General features: G+C 39.0%; 1 protein-coding gene across 1 annotated transcript in view; it reads left to right on the top strand.

Annotated features, from left to right (window-relative positions):
* Positions 1-13,633, top strand: part of LOC121426140 (telomere-associated protein RIF1-like) — a 33,120-nt gene that overhangs the window by 11,428 nt on the left and 8,059 nt on the right. Inside the window, exons 13-24 of the mRNA XM_041622312.1 lie at positions 363-433; positions 747-927; positions 1,918-2,022; positions 2,804-2,953; positions 4,564-4,654; positions 5,159-5,307; positions 6,211-6,356; positions 6,704-6,952; positions 7,347-7,443; positions 7,893-8,177; positions 8,605-8,777; positions 9,345-13,621. Coding sequence (XP_041478246.1) covers positions 363-433; positions 747-927; positions 1,918-2,022; positions 2,804-2,953; positions 4,564-4,654; positions 5,159-5,307; positions 6,211-6,356; positions 6,704-6,952; positions 7,347-7,443; positions 7,893-8,177; positions 8,605-8,777; positions 9,345-13,621 — 5,974 coding nt within the window. The remainder of the gene's footprint in view (positions 1-362; positions 434-746; positions 928-1,917; positions 2,023-2,803; positions 2,954-4,563; positions 4,655-5,158; positions 5,308-6,210; positions 6,357-6,703; positions 6,953-7,346; positions 7,444-7,892; positions 8,178-8,604; positions 8,778-9,344; positions 13,622-13,633) is intronic.

Raw genomic sequence — 13,633 nt, 5'->3', positions numbered from 1 at the left:
ACACCAGAAATTAAATACTCCGAAAATTTGTTTTGCCCAATTGATCATGGGCCTGGCAGCCGCTGTGCACTGCCAGATCTACAAGGCTCTATCCCTTTAATTACTGAATGCCAAACAGAGTAGCAGCAACTCCCATCTTTTAACATCTTTTGGTCTGATGCGGCCGGAGTTTGAACCCCCGACCTTCTGGTTGTGAGACGGACGCTCTGCCAACTGAGCCAACACACCGGTTAATGCATTAATGCTGTGACAAAATTTTCACTAATTGTGATTTTCAGACAGGAGACAAAGTTAGATATCTTAAAGCATGGACAGGATTGACAATTTTTGTACTGAAGGTTATTTTTTATTCTTATTTACAGGGTACACCGGCTCTTTACCTAACCAGTCTTCTTTTCAACCAAACAACAGTCGTATCAAAGCCTGAAGAAAGGTAAGGAACTATACCCCATATTCAGGAGACTAAGTCGACTAAGACGATACTCAATAACATAACTCTATCTACCTGCTTTATAATATTATGAATTTGATAATTTTCAAGAAAAATTCATGATTTGCAAAAATATTTAAAACTTGTTTCGGTTTGACCCCAAAATTGAGGGTAACCTGTATGACATACTCATTTTGCTCTTCTAAACTCTCTTGTTACCTTTGTCTGATTGTCAAATTCAAGCATTTTAAGACTAAACCAATCAAACGAGCTTTCAAAGAGTTATTTTATCTTCCTAATTCTTGTACCATGGTAGGTTTTTCAGTATTCTCATCCGATTGGTTGAATGTGGAATGGCATCGCCGGGAACGTTCCTTGGGTTCAGTCAGTCCGTCATAGCAACGGTTGACAAGGTCTCGGATTCCGTTACCAGCAAGGAGGCCCTCTGGAGGATGTGGAGTGTGTTGGCCGGTCCATTATTGCAACATATTGTTCAGGTAATGTTTTCAAACTTGGTGATTGTAATAACAATTTAGTCCTTCAGATCAGAACTAAGGACTTATCTTCTTCAGCAACTGTGTGAATGATATTTTAAATATTGGTGGGAGGGTCGGTGCATTTAATGTTTTTACCGATAAATGGCACTATACAAATTCTGTTCATCATCATCCTCATCTTCCTATTTGAGAAGGTAGAGCTTTGTTTTAATTTCAAAGTATTTTAGTCTGAAGGCATGGTAGGACATGTTGCAAAATGCTAAGCAGCATCATGTTCACAAAGTCAGTGGGATATAAAATTCTTTGTTCGCTAGGTTGCCAAATATTACAACTAGTTCAATTATTAGCCGAAACAAGGAAGAACTTAACTCTCTATAACCTGGTTGTGGTTTGTTGGATTGGTTGTTCACAATTTTATATATATAAGTGTACATCAGGTGGCTGTTTCATAAAGCTGTCTTTACAAAAGACTGGAATATGTTTTTAGGTGCTAAGTCAGCTCTGTATGGATGTGCCATTTAGCCCAAGAAGGGTACCCAGTCTGTATTAAAGTCACCCATAATTTACAAACAGCTTTATGAAATGCCTAACCCTGGGCCGTTTCATAAGGCTGTTCATTAGTTACATACTACTTTACTAATGAGTGGTGATCTGTTCGTAAGAAATGATCTACACCAAATTGTCATTGATTTGTTGATTCAGCTCACACAAAAGGTGTTAGTGTGTGTGTGAATGAGATTTTACAGATGTGTATCGATCAGATATGATTATTTACGTCTGGGACCGACCTTTGAGTCACCATCCGAAAGACGTGATCGGAATTGAACCTTGAACCTCTGCATCAATATGTAACTGCCACACATAGCATGGATTATAGGCGCATTCCACAATGCCTAGTGTGGGTCGCCAGTTTGAAAAGATGTTCATAACTTATGAACAGCTTTGTGACTATCATTTGAAATATAATGCATGTTTCTCTTTTATCCTCAGACAAATGAAGTAAACCAAGGTGATTCCCTTGAGCATGACTTCTCAGCTGTGATTGCCTGTTTGCTCTTTCCCATTCAACACTTGCTCACAGCTGATCTAACTCAGGTAAGGGCAATTGTCGATCCCAATGTATGGGGTGTATTACATGAATATTTTTTTCTGATTTCCACTGACTAATATGCTCTCGGCCAATCAGATGCGAGGGTTTCAGTAGCTTATAACATCTTTCGGTAAAAATCGTTGACAGTACTCCAATAAAACACTTCCCTGTTTCATCTTCCAAGTATTTGGAAATTTACAATTTTACTTGACATGGGGATTTAAGCGGAAGAAATGTGACAAAGTAAATGAAATAGAACTAAATTCTTTCAAAAAAACTGCCCCTTGATTTTGTTTCTCAAAAGCTGCATATAAATGTGAAGGATAATGGAACTATTTTATTGAATGATACATATTAAAGAAAACTTCAGTTCCAAGCTCAGAAATAACTCCCTTATGTTGATTTTGTATTTTTTGGGTCAAGTTTTATTTTCGCCTTTTAATTAAGAAAAAATAAAGTTTTGCTTTCTTATACCCATGGCTGTGTGTGTATTGGTTTGTGTGCTCATTCCATTTTATGTTTATTTATTTTTTTTAATTAACCAATGGAAAACTGCATTCCAGATGCAAATGAATTCTATTCAAATCAAATTCAATTGAATGTTTTTTTAAAGTATCCTTCATCATGAGGTTATATTTTATGGAAATGAAACTGTATTCTTTATAAACATGCAGTCCTTATAAACAGTTTACCTAGACAGGTTTTACTGAGTGATATGAATTTCTTATGTGACAATTTTTTAGGGTCAACAGAACAACAACATTTCTTTCAATTTTTTGCTCACAGGCTACGGTCAAGACACTATTGAAGCTATGGTCAGAGCTGTATGAGGCGTTTGCACGGTCAGCTTCAAGGGTGACCATTGCTGAAGCCAACCAATGCTGTGAGGATATCAGTAGCAAGCTATTGACCCAGGTCACCGGAGCAGCTCTAGAGGTCAGTAGGTCAAAGTTCACGTCAAAATGGGTTTTTTTACTCATCCTAGAATATGATGTACCTTGTCATATAACATAATAATCTTGAAGAAAAATACCCTTTAGAAGTGTACATGTAGCATTTCATTGATAGAAAAATACAGTTGCTCTATTGTCTTCTGGAAGTGAGTGGTCACTGTATATGGTTTGTGACCGTTACAATATTCAATGGGTTTAATAACAAATCTCACAAGAGGCAGAGTAGGTTATATGATAAAGTAGTTTTAGCAAATGCCTCACAGTCAGCGAGATAATTCCCTATATTTTTTGTCTCACCTGCGAAGCAGAGTGAGACTATAGGCGCCGCTTTTCCGACGGCGGCGGCGGCGGCGTCAACATCAAATCTTAACCTGAGGTTAAGTTTTTTAAATGACATCATAACTTAGAAAGTATATGGACCTAGTTCATGAAACTTGGCCATAAGGTTAATCAAGTATTACTGAACATCCTATTAAAGTTTCATGTCACATGACCAAGGTCAAAGGTCATTTAGGGTCAATGAACTTAGACCATGTTGGAGGAATCAACATCGAAATCTTAACCTGAGGTTAAGTTTTTGAAATGTCATCATAACTTGGAAAATATATGGACCTAGTTCATGAAACTTGGACATAAGGTTAATCAAGTATCACTGAATATCCTGCATGAGTTTCACGTCACATGACCAAGGTCAAAGGTCATTTAGGGTCAATGAACTTTGGCCGAATTGGGGATATCTGTTGAATTCCCATCATAACTTTGAAAGTTTATGGATATGATTCATGAAACTTGGACATAATAGTAATCAAGCATCACTGAATATTTTGTGCAAGTTTCAGGTCTCATGATTAAGGTCAAAGGCCATTTAGGGTCAATGAACTTTGGCCGAATCGGGGGTATCTGTTGAATTACCATCATAACTTTGAAAGTTTATTAGTCTAGTTCATTAAACTTGGACATATGAGTAATCAAATATCACTGAACATCCTGTGCGCGTTTCAGGTCATATGACCAAGGTCAAAGGTCAATGAACTTTGGCCGAATTGGGTTTATCTGTTGAATTACCATCAAAACTATGAAAGTTAATGGATTTTATTCATGAAACTTGTACATAAGAGTAATCAAGTATCACTGAACATCCTGTGCGAGTTTCAGGTCACATGATCAAGGTCAAAGGTCATGTATGGTCAATGAACTTTGGCCATGTTGGGGTTTTTTGTTGAATAACCATCATATCTCTGTAAGTTTATTGGTCTCGTTCATAAAAAGTGGACATAAGAGTAACCATGTATCACTGAACATCTTGTGCGAGTTAGAGTAGTATTCAAAGTCAGCACTGCTGCTATATTGAACCGCGTGATGCAGGTGAGACGGCCAGAGGCATTCCACTTGTTGTAAAACCTCATTATTATCATATTCCTGACCATTATGTTTGGATTGGATTGTTGCTTTGCTTTCATGCATTGTTAAAGAAGATAGGTAAATTCTACGAAATCTACTAAAATGACTTATAAGGAGTGAATATTTATTTCAAGTGGTTTTATATATGTACTGACATCTTTGTGTATACATTAATCTTTTTTTTTCTCTCAGAAATGGTACTACATTGATGCAGTAAGCCAGGTTTGTCACGCGATCACCCAGAACCTTGATCTGTCACACTATACTGTAACTACACCAGGATGTAAGTAATCAGGGGCTTGTTTCATAAAGAGTTACAACTGTTGTAACTTTGTCATGGCAACTACCATGGCAACATGGCTCAGCAGCCAGTCAAAATCAAGATTACCATTATAGTTGCCATAATGGCAAAGTTACAACAGGGGGGGGGCGTTTCATCAATATTTTTGTCAGACAAGTTGTCAGATCTGACAACTTTTCTGGATTTTGATTTGCTGAAAGCACTGTTACTATGGTAACTGTCAGATAAAGTGGGACTTGTCGGATAAAATATCTGACAAGTCCTTTCATGAAACGCTCCCCAGTTGTATGAAATTCTTTGACATGGGGCCCAGAACTTCCATTTCATACTCCTGATTTTCTTTTGTAGCATTTTAGGTTTTTTGTAGTTTCTGCACAAGGATTTAGAATTGTAATTAATCACATTTAAAACTTAATATTTATTTAAATATTTTTGTATTAACTTTTAGACATGTTGTAATATTTGGCCATCTTTTTTTCCATTTAGCACCTCGCCATCCAGGGAAACGACCCAAGGTCAAAAGCCGTTACCAAGGTAACCTCACATCGCTGGTCAAGCTGGTTGCTTGTGTGACAGAAGCATGTGCAGATCTTTGTAAGAAGCAGACAACTCTCTTTTCACCTTCACTTAGTCAGGTATGTTTAAAGTATCTTTGAATGTTTTTCATTTCTATCATTATCATCATTATTCATCCTTATCATCATGAACACCATCATCATAATCGTCGCTATTGTCTTTATCTTCGTCATTATCTTCATAATCATCATCTTCATGTTCATCGTCATCATCACCTTTATGATTATCGTTAGCATCATCATCTTCATCATCATCAGGTTCAACATCAGCTTTTCATAATCATCACCATCATCATCATCATACTCTTCGTCAGCTTCGTTATTATCTTCATCATCATCACCATCAAATGTTGAAAAGTGTCGGATAATTAATTTGGCACTGCATCATCAGTAAGATGATGACCTTCTGCATTAATGCTGGCACTGAAAGAAACTTAGCAAAATTTCTTATTTGTACTCGATGCAAACTATGCTAGTCCATCTGCCATTTCTTTCCCTACTGACGAAGAAAATTTTATGAAAATTAAAGGACAAGTCCACCCCAACAAACACTTGATTTGAATAAAAAGAGAAAAATTCAACAAGCACAACACTAAAAATTTCATCAAAATCGGATGTAAAATAAGAAAGTTATGGCATTTTAAAGTTTCGCTTATTTTCAACAAAATAGTTATATGAACAAGCCAGTTACATCCCAATGAGAGAGTTGATGACATCACTCACTCACTGTTTCTTTTGAATTTTATTATATGTAATATGAAATATTTTGATTTTCTCGTCATTGTCATGTAAAATGAAGTTTCATTCCTCCCTAAACACGTGGAATTCCATTATTTTTACATTTTGTGCTTCAGGCAAGGAGGTCCTAATTGTCAAATTCATAAAAGCTCACTTGAACTGATCATTTTTGTGAATCAAATACATCCTTAACACCATATCTGATTCTTATAAATTTCTCTTCAGACCGATGTTGTACACTGGTTTTCGGCTTCACAGTCTCTTATTGGTGCTATGTCAGACTGTTGCCGAGTGGGTCTACCCTCATACATTCATGGAATCTTGATAAACTGGAGCAAACCCTTAGGACATTTCATGCATTTTGTTGCCAGGTAGGTGACTTGATTTTACTTGTCTCAAATTAAATGGAATTCAGCTTTATTATGAATAGAATTTCAAGGCTTTGCTGCAAAAGATTAACGAAAATGCACTCAAATGTGAGTGAAGTGTGAGATCATAGAGGAAAATAATAGTTTGAAGATGACTAAAAATTATTTGATCCAGCACTCCTTTTATATACCATGTTTTGTTTTTGAATTAGCATGAAGTGAAGTTTAATTTCCTCGCCACTCAAGATCTTTAAGAAAATGTGGGGCAATTTTCCCCAATTCAAAGAAATGTGTCATATGCCCCTTTACCTGGTAAGGAAATTGTTAACAATTTTCTATTGTTCATACAGCCCAAACATAGCTAAGAAAGACTACCTCAGTGCAATAGAAGATAAACTAGAACGTCTCTGGATCGATCTCACGACCACTGTCCAGAACCGTTACTCAAAGGGCTTTGATTCGGCATTCCTCAACGTGATGGCGCCGGCATTGGAAGCTGCCTTCACGCATAAGAAGCGCAGTTTACGGAATTACACTCTCGTCTTCTGGACGTCCACATTTGGGAATGAAGACGCGCTGCAATATCCCGATGTCTTGAAGTAAGTATGGCATATTGGCTTTTTAGGAATTATGTAATGATTTTTTTATTGATTTTATACTGAATGGAAAAACATGGAAATCTCAGACCATTTTTCATAAAGCCCTTATATGGCACTTGTAAATTTGCATTTTATTCATATGGCCATTTTATATTCTCAAAAATATTGACATGTGGTCAGCATTTATACATCTTTAAAGGTGACTAGCTGAACTGCCATCCAGGAGTTCAGAATGTGTATCAGAATAAATCTTCTAGTCAATAATGATTACCCCGGTAAGTGCTCTAAAAGGGATAATATCTCAAAACCAGTTTATAGCTTGAATAATAGTTTTCTGTAAATTTTTTGAACATGAATTAATAGTAAAGTTTTCCTATATCTTCATTTCATTTAGACCTTGCTTAGCCAAGATGAAAATGATTGGAGAGATAGCTCTTCCAGGATGGTCAGAGAAGGAAGATATTTTGAGTGAAAATGCTGTCATTCCAGAGGTGAGTTTTTCCTAATCCCTCAAGAAGTAATCTCACTTTATCAGGACTAAATCAACATTGATTAGTATTTTATTTGAATGGTTGTGATTTAGTAACAGCTTTTAGTACTTGATGAGTTATTGGTAATTTGAAGATATAATATTTGATGAAATTTACAACAGAGGTGTGTATCCTCGATATTAATGCAGCATTTATCCTCTTACCATTTTGATATAGAATGAAGATTGTATGCTTTATAAATTCTTGGAAATATATTGATAGATATGACCAAGAAATATGGTTTTTTCCGTAGAAGCAATACAGTTTTGTATCTCATTTTGATAAAGGCCAAAGACCCTATGCCTTATTACTTCACTGAATTGTATTGGATCATAGGGATGGATATGACTAAGAAATGTGCTTTTCTGTAGGATTAATGTAGCTCTAATCTGTTTCTCATTTTGATAAAGACGGAAGACCCTGATGACGTCATGGCTCCCCCTGCCCCGCCAGTCATCCCAAACTTTGGAGGCCCATCTCCCCAGAAGATGCACGGCAGTTTCCTCCACCGACTGGATGATGCCAAGAAGCTCCTAGAGGCCTCTTCGCCGGTCAAGGGTCAAATTACCTCACCGAGGCGGAGTAGGAGGGTCCAGACCTACTCCCCCGGGTCTGCAAAGAGGAAGCAGTTCGCATCGCCCTTGACAACGGACGCTGCCAAGAGAAGGTTGCATGTTGATGAAGACAAGAATACGGTGAGTGGGGGGTTGATCCAAGGTTATAAGTTATCAGTCTTTAGAACTACACACACAATTGGTGCTCGCCAGAGGCATTCACAGGTTGTCTGTCTTTTCATCCATTTATTGTTCTTTTGAGAACTCAAGAACTATTTCTCAGATCTAATGTAAACTTTTTTATGAGTGCATATGGGAGTAATGATCTAGGAGACACAGGCACTATAAAATATCAAAAAGCTTCAGGAAACACGATTTTAATGATTCCATCATAATTTCCACTGTCATTTCATTTGTTTGGATGGCACAGGCAATGTGATGAATGAATTCTATGAAATATGAAGGAGATAGTCCATAAAAGCACTCAAAAGCAACCAACAAATCTTGAGAAAGTTAAAAACTGTTGAATGCATTGTGATAAACGTCTCTTGATTTCATCCGTCCACAGGCCTTTGTAGTTATCTCGTCTGAGCCAAAGAAGAAGCGTGTTTTGACGGAGCACCAGAAGGAGGTGATGAGGACCAAGCGGGTCTCGCTGGCCCTGTATAATGGCTTAGACCAGTCCCAAGATACCCAGGCCTTCAAGGACCTGACCCAGACCCAGAGCCAGTCCCAAACACCGTAAGTATACATGATCTCTGGAAAGGAACGACTGTTGATCCTTTCTTGTGGTAAATGATATTAACCATTCATGGTGATTTGTGATTATTTAGCGCGTAAGAAAGGTTCACCAATCGTTCTTAAGTCGCTGTTAACTTACGAACAAGTTTATGAAACACCCACCTTGCCTCTTATTTGTGAGCAATTACTGAATGTAGGACTCGTTTCTGTCACTACTTTGTAAAAATTTTCTCAATGAGATTCGCTAACCATGTGCAACTCGTATTGGTTTTCTGTATACTAAATAATAGGATGTAGAGATTTCAGAAGTCAATTGTTGCCTATGCTATAATATCTTAGTCAAACTTCTATTCAGATAATTCACTGATTCCTACTATTGATACTGAATAAATTGGAGCAAGAGTTGATAAAGATATAATAGTAATGGCTTTGGCTCCAATTCTCACCATAAATATTATAAAACTTAATTATTTCTTTTAATTCATGTTCACTATAACAGGGAATTTATGAGAAATATACATGTATAACACAAAAATATAGTTATAATTATTTTCTTTGTTTGTGCAGATCCCCAATACCTACCCCAGAAGTGGAGGACCTCCCAGATGAGTCAAAGAAATTCAACTTCTCAGGAATAACAGAACAAACTTCCGCTGCAAAGGACGAAGCTGAAGAAGAGAAGAAGGAAGAAAATACCAAAGACACCAACGGAGATGACAGTCTGATTGTTCTACCAAGCAGCCAACAAAATACGCAGAAGCCAGCCAGAAGGGTGGTGACCTTTTTTGAACCAGTGAAGAAGATGTCTTCACCGATCAAAGATGCTGGACAGATTCTTATTGAAGGTGGTAACCATATAGAAGATGCTAGTGAAGATAGTAGTACCGGGGATATATGGAGTGATGCTGTCCAGGAGCTGCCCGAGCTTGTAAAGGAATCATCTGTGGTGATAGTGGAGGACACCTGCCAAGAGGAATCTCAAGAGGACTTGAGACTACTGTCCGGTGGAGCGGCTGCGGAAGATGAGGTGAAGCAACGAAATGCAGAATTCGATGTGCCCGAGACACAAGATGATTCTTCAAAAGAAGTGGGTGTCTGTGATATCTCTGACTCTCTGCCAGTAGTTGTCGGTGATAGTCCAGTAAAAGGTGATTCTGTGAAAGAAGCGGATGTTTGTGATATTTCCGACTCTTTGCCAGTGGATGTTGGTGAGAGTCCAGTCAAGGATAACGTCATTCCGGAATCCTGTGTCGAAAGCCCTGTGAAGGATGACAAACCTGCCATTGCCCAGAAAGAAAGTCCTGAAAGAGATGTGCCCTCGGATGCTGAAGATCTGACTGATGTTCTCCCAGATGGTAGATTTAAGAAAGTTGTTAGCACACCAGTCATTAAGCTGCAAAAGTTAAGCCAACAGGATATTGAACTGTACAGTCCTAGGGCTGCAAAATACAGTGAAGGACACACTCGAAAGGAGAGTCCCTTCAAGAAACCAAAGGATGACACTTCTGCAAGGGGTTCCGAAGAAGGGGGAACTCCTCGTCTAAGGAGGTACAGATCAGATGAGATACACAACAGAAGAGGAACACCAAAGTCAGCTCGTAGATCCTATTCTCTCAGTGAAGTTTCAAGCCCTAAGAGTAAAGATAGCCCCTCAAAGACAGTGACAGATCTGAATTCCCTACAGGCTAGTCAACAGGACCTTGCAGAATTGGCTGAGAGATATGAGCTAGACGGGATAGCGCCATTGGGTGATGATCTAGACCAGAGTATTGAAGAATGCCTTAGAAATTTGAACGATCAGGATGCCAACACTATTGATGATCTGCCAGCTGTGGACTTTGGTCAGACTCAGAAAGATGATGAAGTTAGGCCTGATCTGGAAAGAATAAAAGATCACGTTGTTGATCAGGCCATGCCTGATGAGGATATTATTTGCAGTCAACAAGAACTTTTCTCAAGCATGGATGAGACTATGGATGAAACGGTCATTGAGGTCAAGCCTCAGTTATCAGAGGTAGGGGCCGAGAAGGATGTTGACAAAGTGGTGCAATCTGTCGAAGGATCACCTGAAAAGTCCACAGCGATGAAGAGAGGTAGGCCTCAAAAGTCAGAGAGCAATAAAGATGATTTTGCAAGGTCACAAGAGCTAAATGAGGAGGAAAACTCCCAGGATTCTACTTGTGCAAATATCGTCAATGTGGAACAAGTAAAGAGAAGGAGACGAAGGTCTAAGCTATCTCAAAACTCAGAGAATGAAAGCCAAGAAAAGGAAAATTTGCAGGTTAAGGATACTGCCAGAAGGAGAAGGTCAAGAAAAATAGATGATGGTGATGAGAGTCAGGCCTTAGAAAAAGAAGATAAAGAAAAAGAAATTAAAAGCCAGAGGGGCAGATCCCAAAAGATTCAAGATAGTCAGCCAGATACAGCTCCAAGCCTAGAAGATGCAGAAGTGAAAAAATCTGAAAAGAGAAGACAGAGGTCTCGAAGAGGAGAAGAGAAGACAAGTTCTTTAGATAATGACAGTCAAGAAAGTGAGAGTGAAGTACAAGATATACAAAGGAATATTGGTAAATCAAGGAAGATGGATGAGAATGAAGAAGTTAATCAGAAAGAAGAAAGTGAAGATGGAACTAAAGGAAGAAAGAGAAGGCATTTAAGATCCAAAGACAAAGAAGTTTCACAAGAGCATCAATCAGAAGTTCCTAAAAGAAAGAAGGAAGGTTCTTCAGGAAGGCTTGCAGCTGATTCAGGTTTGTTTGATGGGAAACAGCAAGAAGATAAGAACAAGGAACAGGAGGAAGTAATTCTCGAAGATCAGAAAGAAGTTTTGCCGGAAGCTGATTTGGCAGCTCCAACTCGCGTGACAGAACCTACAGCCGATAGTAGCTCTGAAGACCTGTTTGGAACCTGCCCTTCTGATGGTCAAAGTGAGGCCTTGCCTACGGTTGGTGAGGATAGTGAAGACTCTCAGTTGGATGATAGTATTTCAAGTGAGGATGATGACATCCCTCTTGTTCAAATCAAAGCATCACTGCAGACTAAAGCAAATGTAGATATACCACAGTCAGAGGTTAGAGATGCTGGTAATTCATCTGAAGATTCAGAAGTGGATTTTCCAATTATGACACCGAGTACAAAGGAAGATAAGGTCAGCCCTACAACTGAGACACCCCCTAGGGACCAATTGGCTGAAATGCTGACTAAGATCAAGGAGAAGGATACTCCAAAGCATTCCCTTTCTGCTGTGAAAGGAGAGGAGGTTTTGACTGTGACTAGGTCTGGACGAAAATGTAGACCTAGTGCTAAAATAAGATGTGCTAAGGACATACTCAGGAAAGCTTTGAATTCGCCTGAAGGAAGACACAAGGTCAACAAATCAACAGCTGTGGAAGTGTTGAAGTCTCCCAAAAGAATATCACCAAAGGCACTTAGATCAATGGCCAAGAAACTGGCAGCGAAAGAAATATCTCCCTCCAGTGGAAAGAAAAGACATAAACGTAGAAGCTCCACTCCAGAAAAGCAAGATATATCAGAAACTGAAAAAGCAGCAGCGAAGACAAGTGTAGATTTACCTAATGAGGATGTTATGTCATATGCAATATCTCCAAAGTCATTAAAGGTCTTAGCTGAAAAGGTTGCCCAAGATATGTCCCCAGAACAGAGACTATCTCCTCCGCAGGTCATGTCTGAGAGGAAGCCACAGTCCCCCAAAACTTCTGCTCTTACCAGTAGTCAAATCCTCCGTAACACCAGGTCTGGCAAGGTTAGCAAAAGGTCAAAGTCACCAGTATCTCGTAGGCTGAGGTCAAAGATGTTGATTCTCTCTCCTGGACCTGTGAGGACAAGATCTGGCACCAAGCTATCTAGGATGGAAATCAAGAAGCGCAACAAGAAACAAAAGGCCTCAAAGGAACCCCTTGATCAGTCCCATGAAGAAGAAGGCATTGAGGACATTGTTGACAGCGAACGACCTAAGGAGGAATCAGATCATGAAGTTGATGAGGACATGACTAATCAAGGAGAGGAAGTTATTGTCATCAAGGATACAATGAGTCAAGAGATAGATGAGGACAGTACTCAAGTTGAAGTTAAAATAGAAGGTTTAGATAACAAAACAGAACAAGCCACTGATATGGAGAGCAAGGATAGTGGGAACAAAGAGAATAAGTGTATTATTCCTGTTGATGCTGTCATCAAGGATTCTGCTGTTGATGAGGATGGTGATATTGAAATGAAAGACTTAGAGCAGATGATGTCCCAGGATGTTGAGGTGCCCGAAGCTCTTGATGATGTCCCTGACCAAGTCCTTAAAGAATCTGAACATGTAGATGAGATTGAAAACAAAATAGCAAAACAATCAGGAGAGAGTGAAGTCCTTGCAGTGGAAGACACCACACCATCATCAGAACTCCCTTCAGAACCTGTCACTGTGGTACAACAGGTGGATGAGGCTGTTGTAAAAAAAGATGAGGGTATTAAACCAAGTGATCCTGGGCGAATGAAGACGAGATCTAAGAGGAGTAGTCAGAGGTTGACATTTGGAGAAAAAGATGAATCTGAAGAACGCACATCAGAAATGGAAAGCAAGAGCTCCCTCAGAGCAGTGGACAAACTGAATGAGGTGAAGGCTGTAGAGGAGGAAGACAAAACAGAGGTTGGTGGAGATGAAGATCTTGATGATGAGACAAGCAGTGAAAGTGAGGAATCTGAAGAGGAGCAGGAGATGGAGAATGAGGGAATGGATGAGCTTCCAAAGAGCACAGAAACCCTTGAGAAAGATGGAGATCAGCAGAAGGTTGAAGGAACTCCCATCGGCGTGGTGTCTTCAGGTCTAGATGTTCAAGGTTTGTGAATTT

Source organism: Lytechinus variegatus, chromosome 13, assembly GCF_018143015.1.
Source record: "Lytechinus variegatus isolate NC3 chromosome 13, Lvar_3.0, whole genome shotgun sequence".
NCBI classification, from domain to species: domain Eukaryota; kingdom Metazoa; phylum Echinodermata; class Echinoidea; order Temnopleuroida; family Toxopneustidae; genus Lytechinus; species Lytechinus variegatus.
Note: the sequence above shows the minus strand (reverse complement) of the source record. Positions and strands in the feature narration are given on the sequence as shown.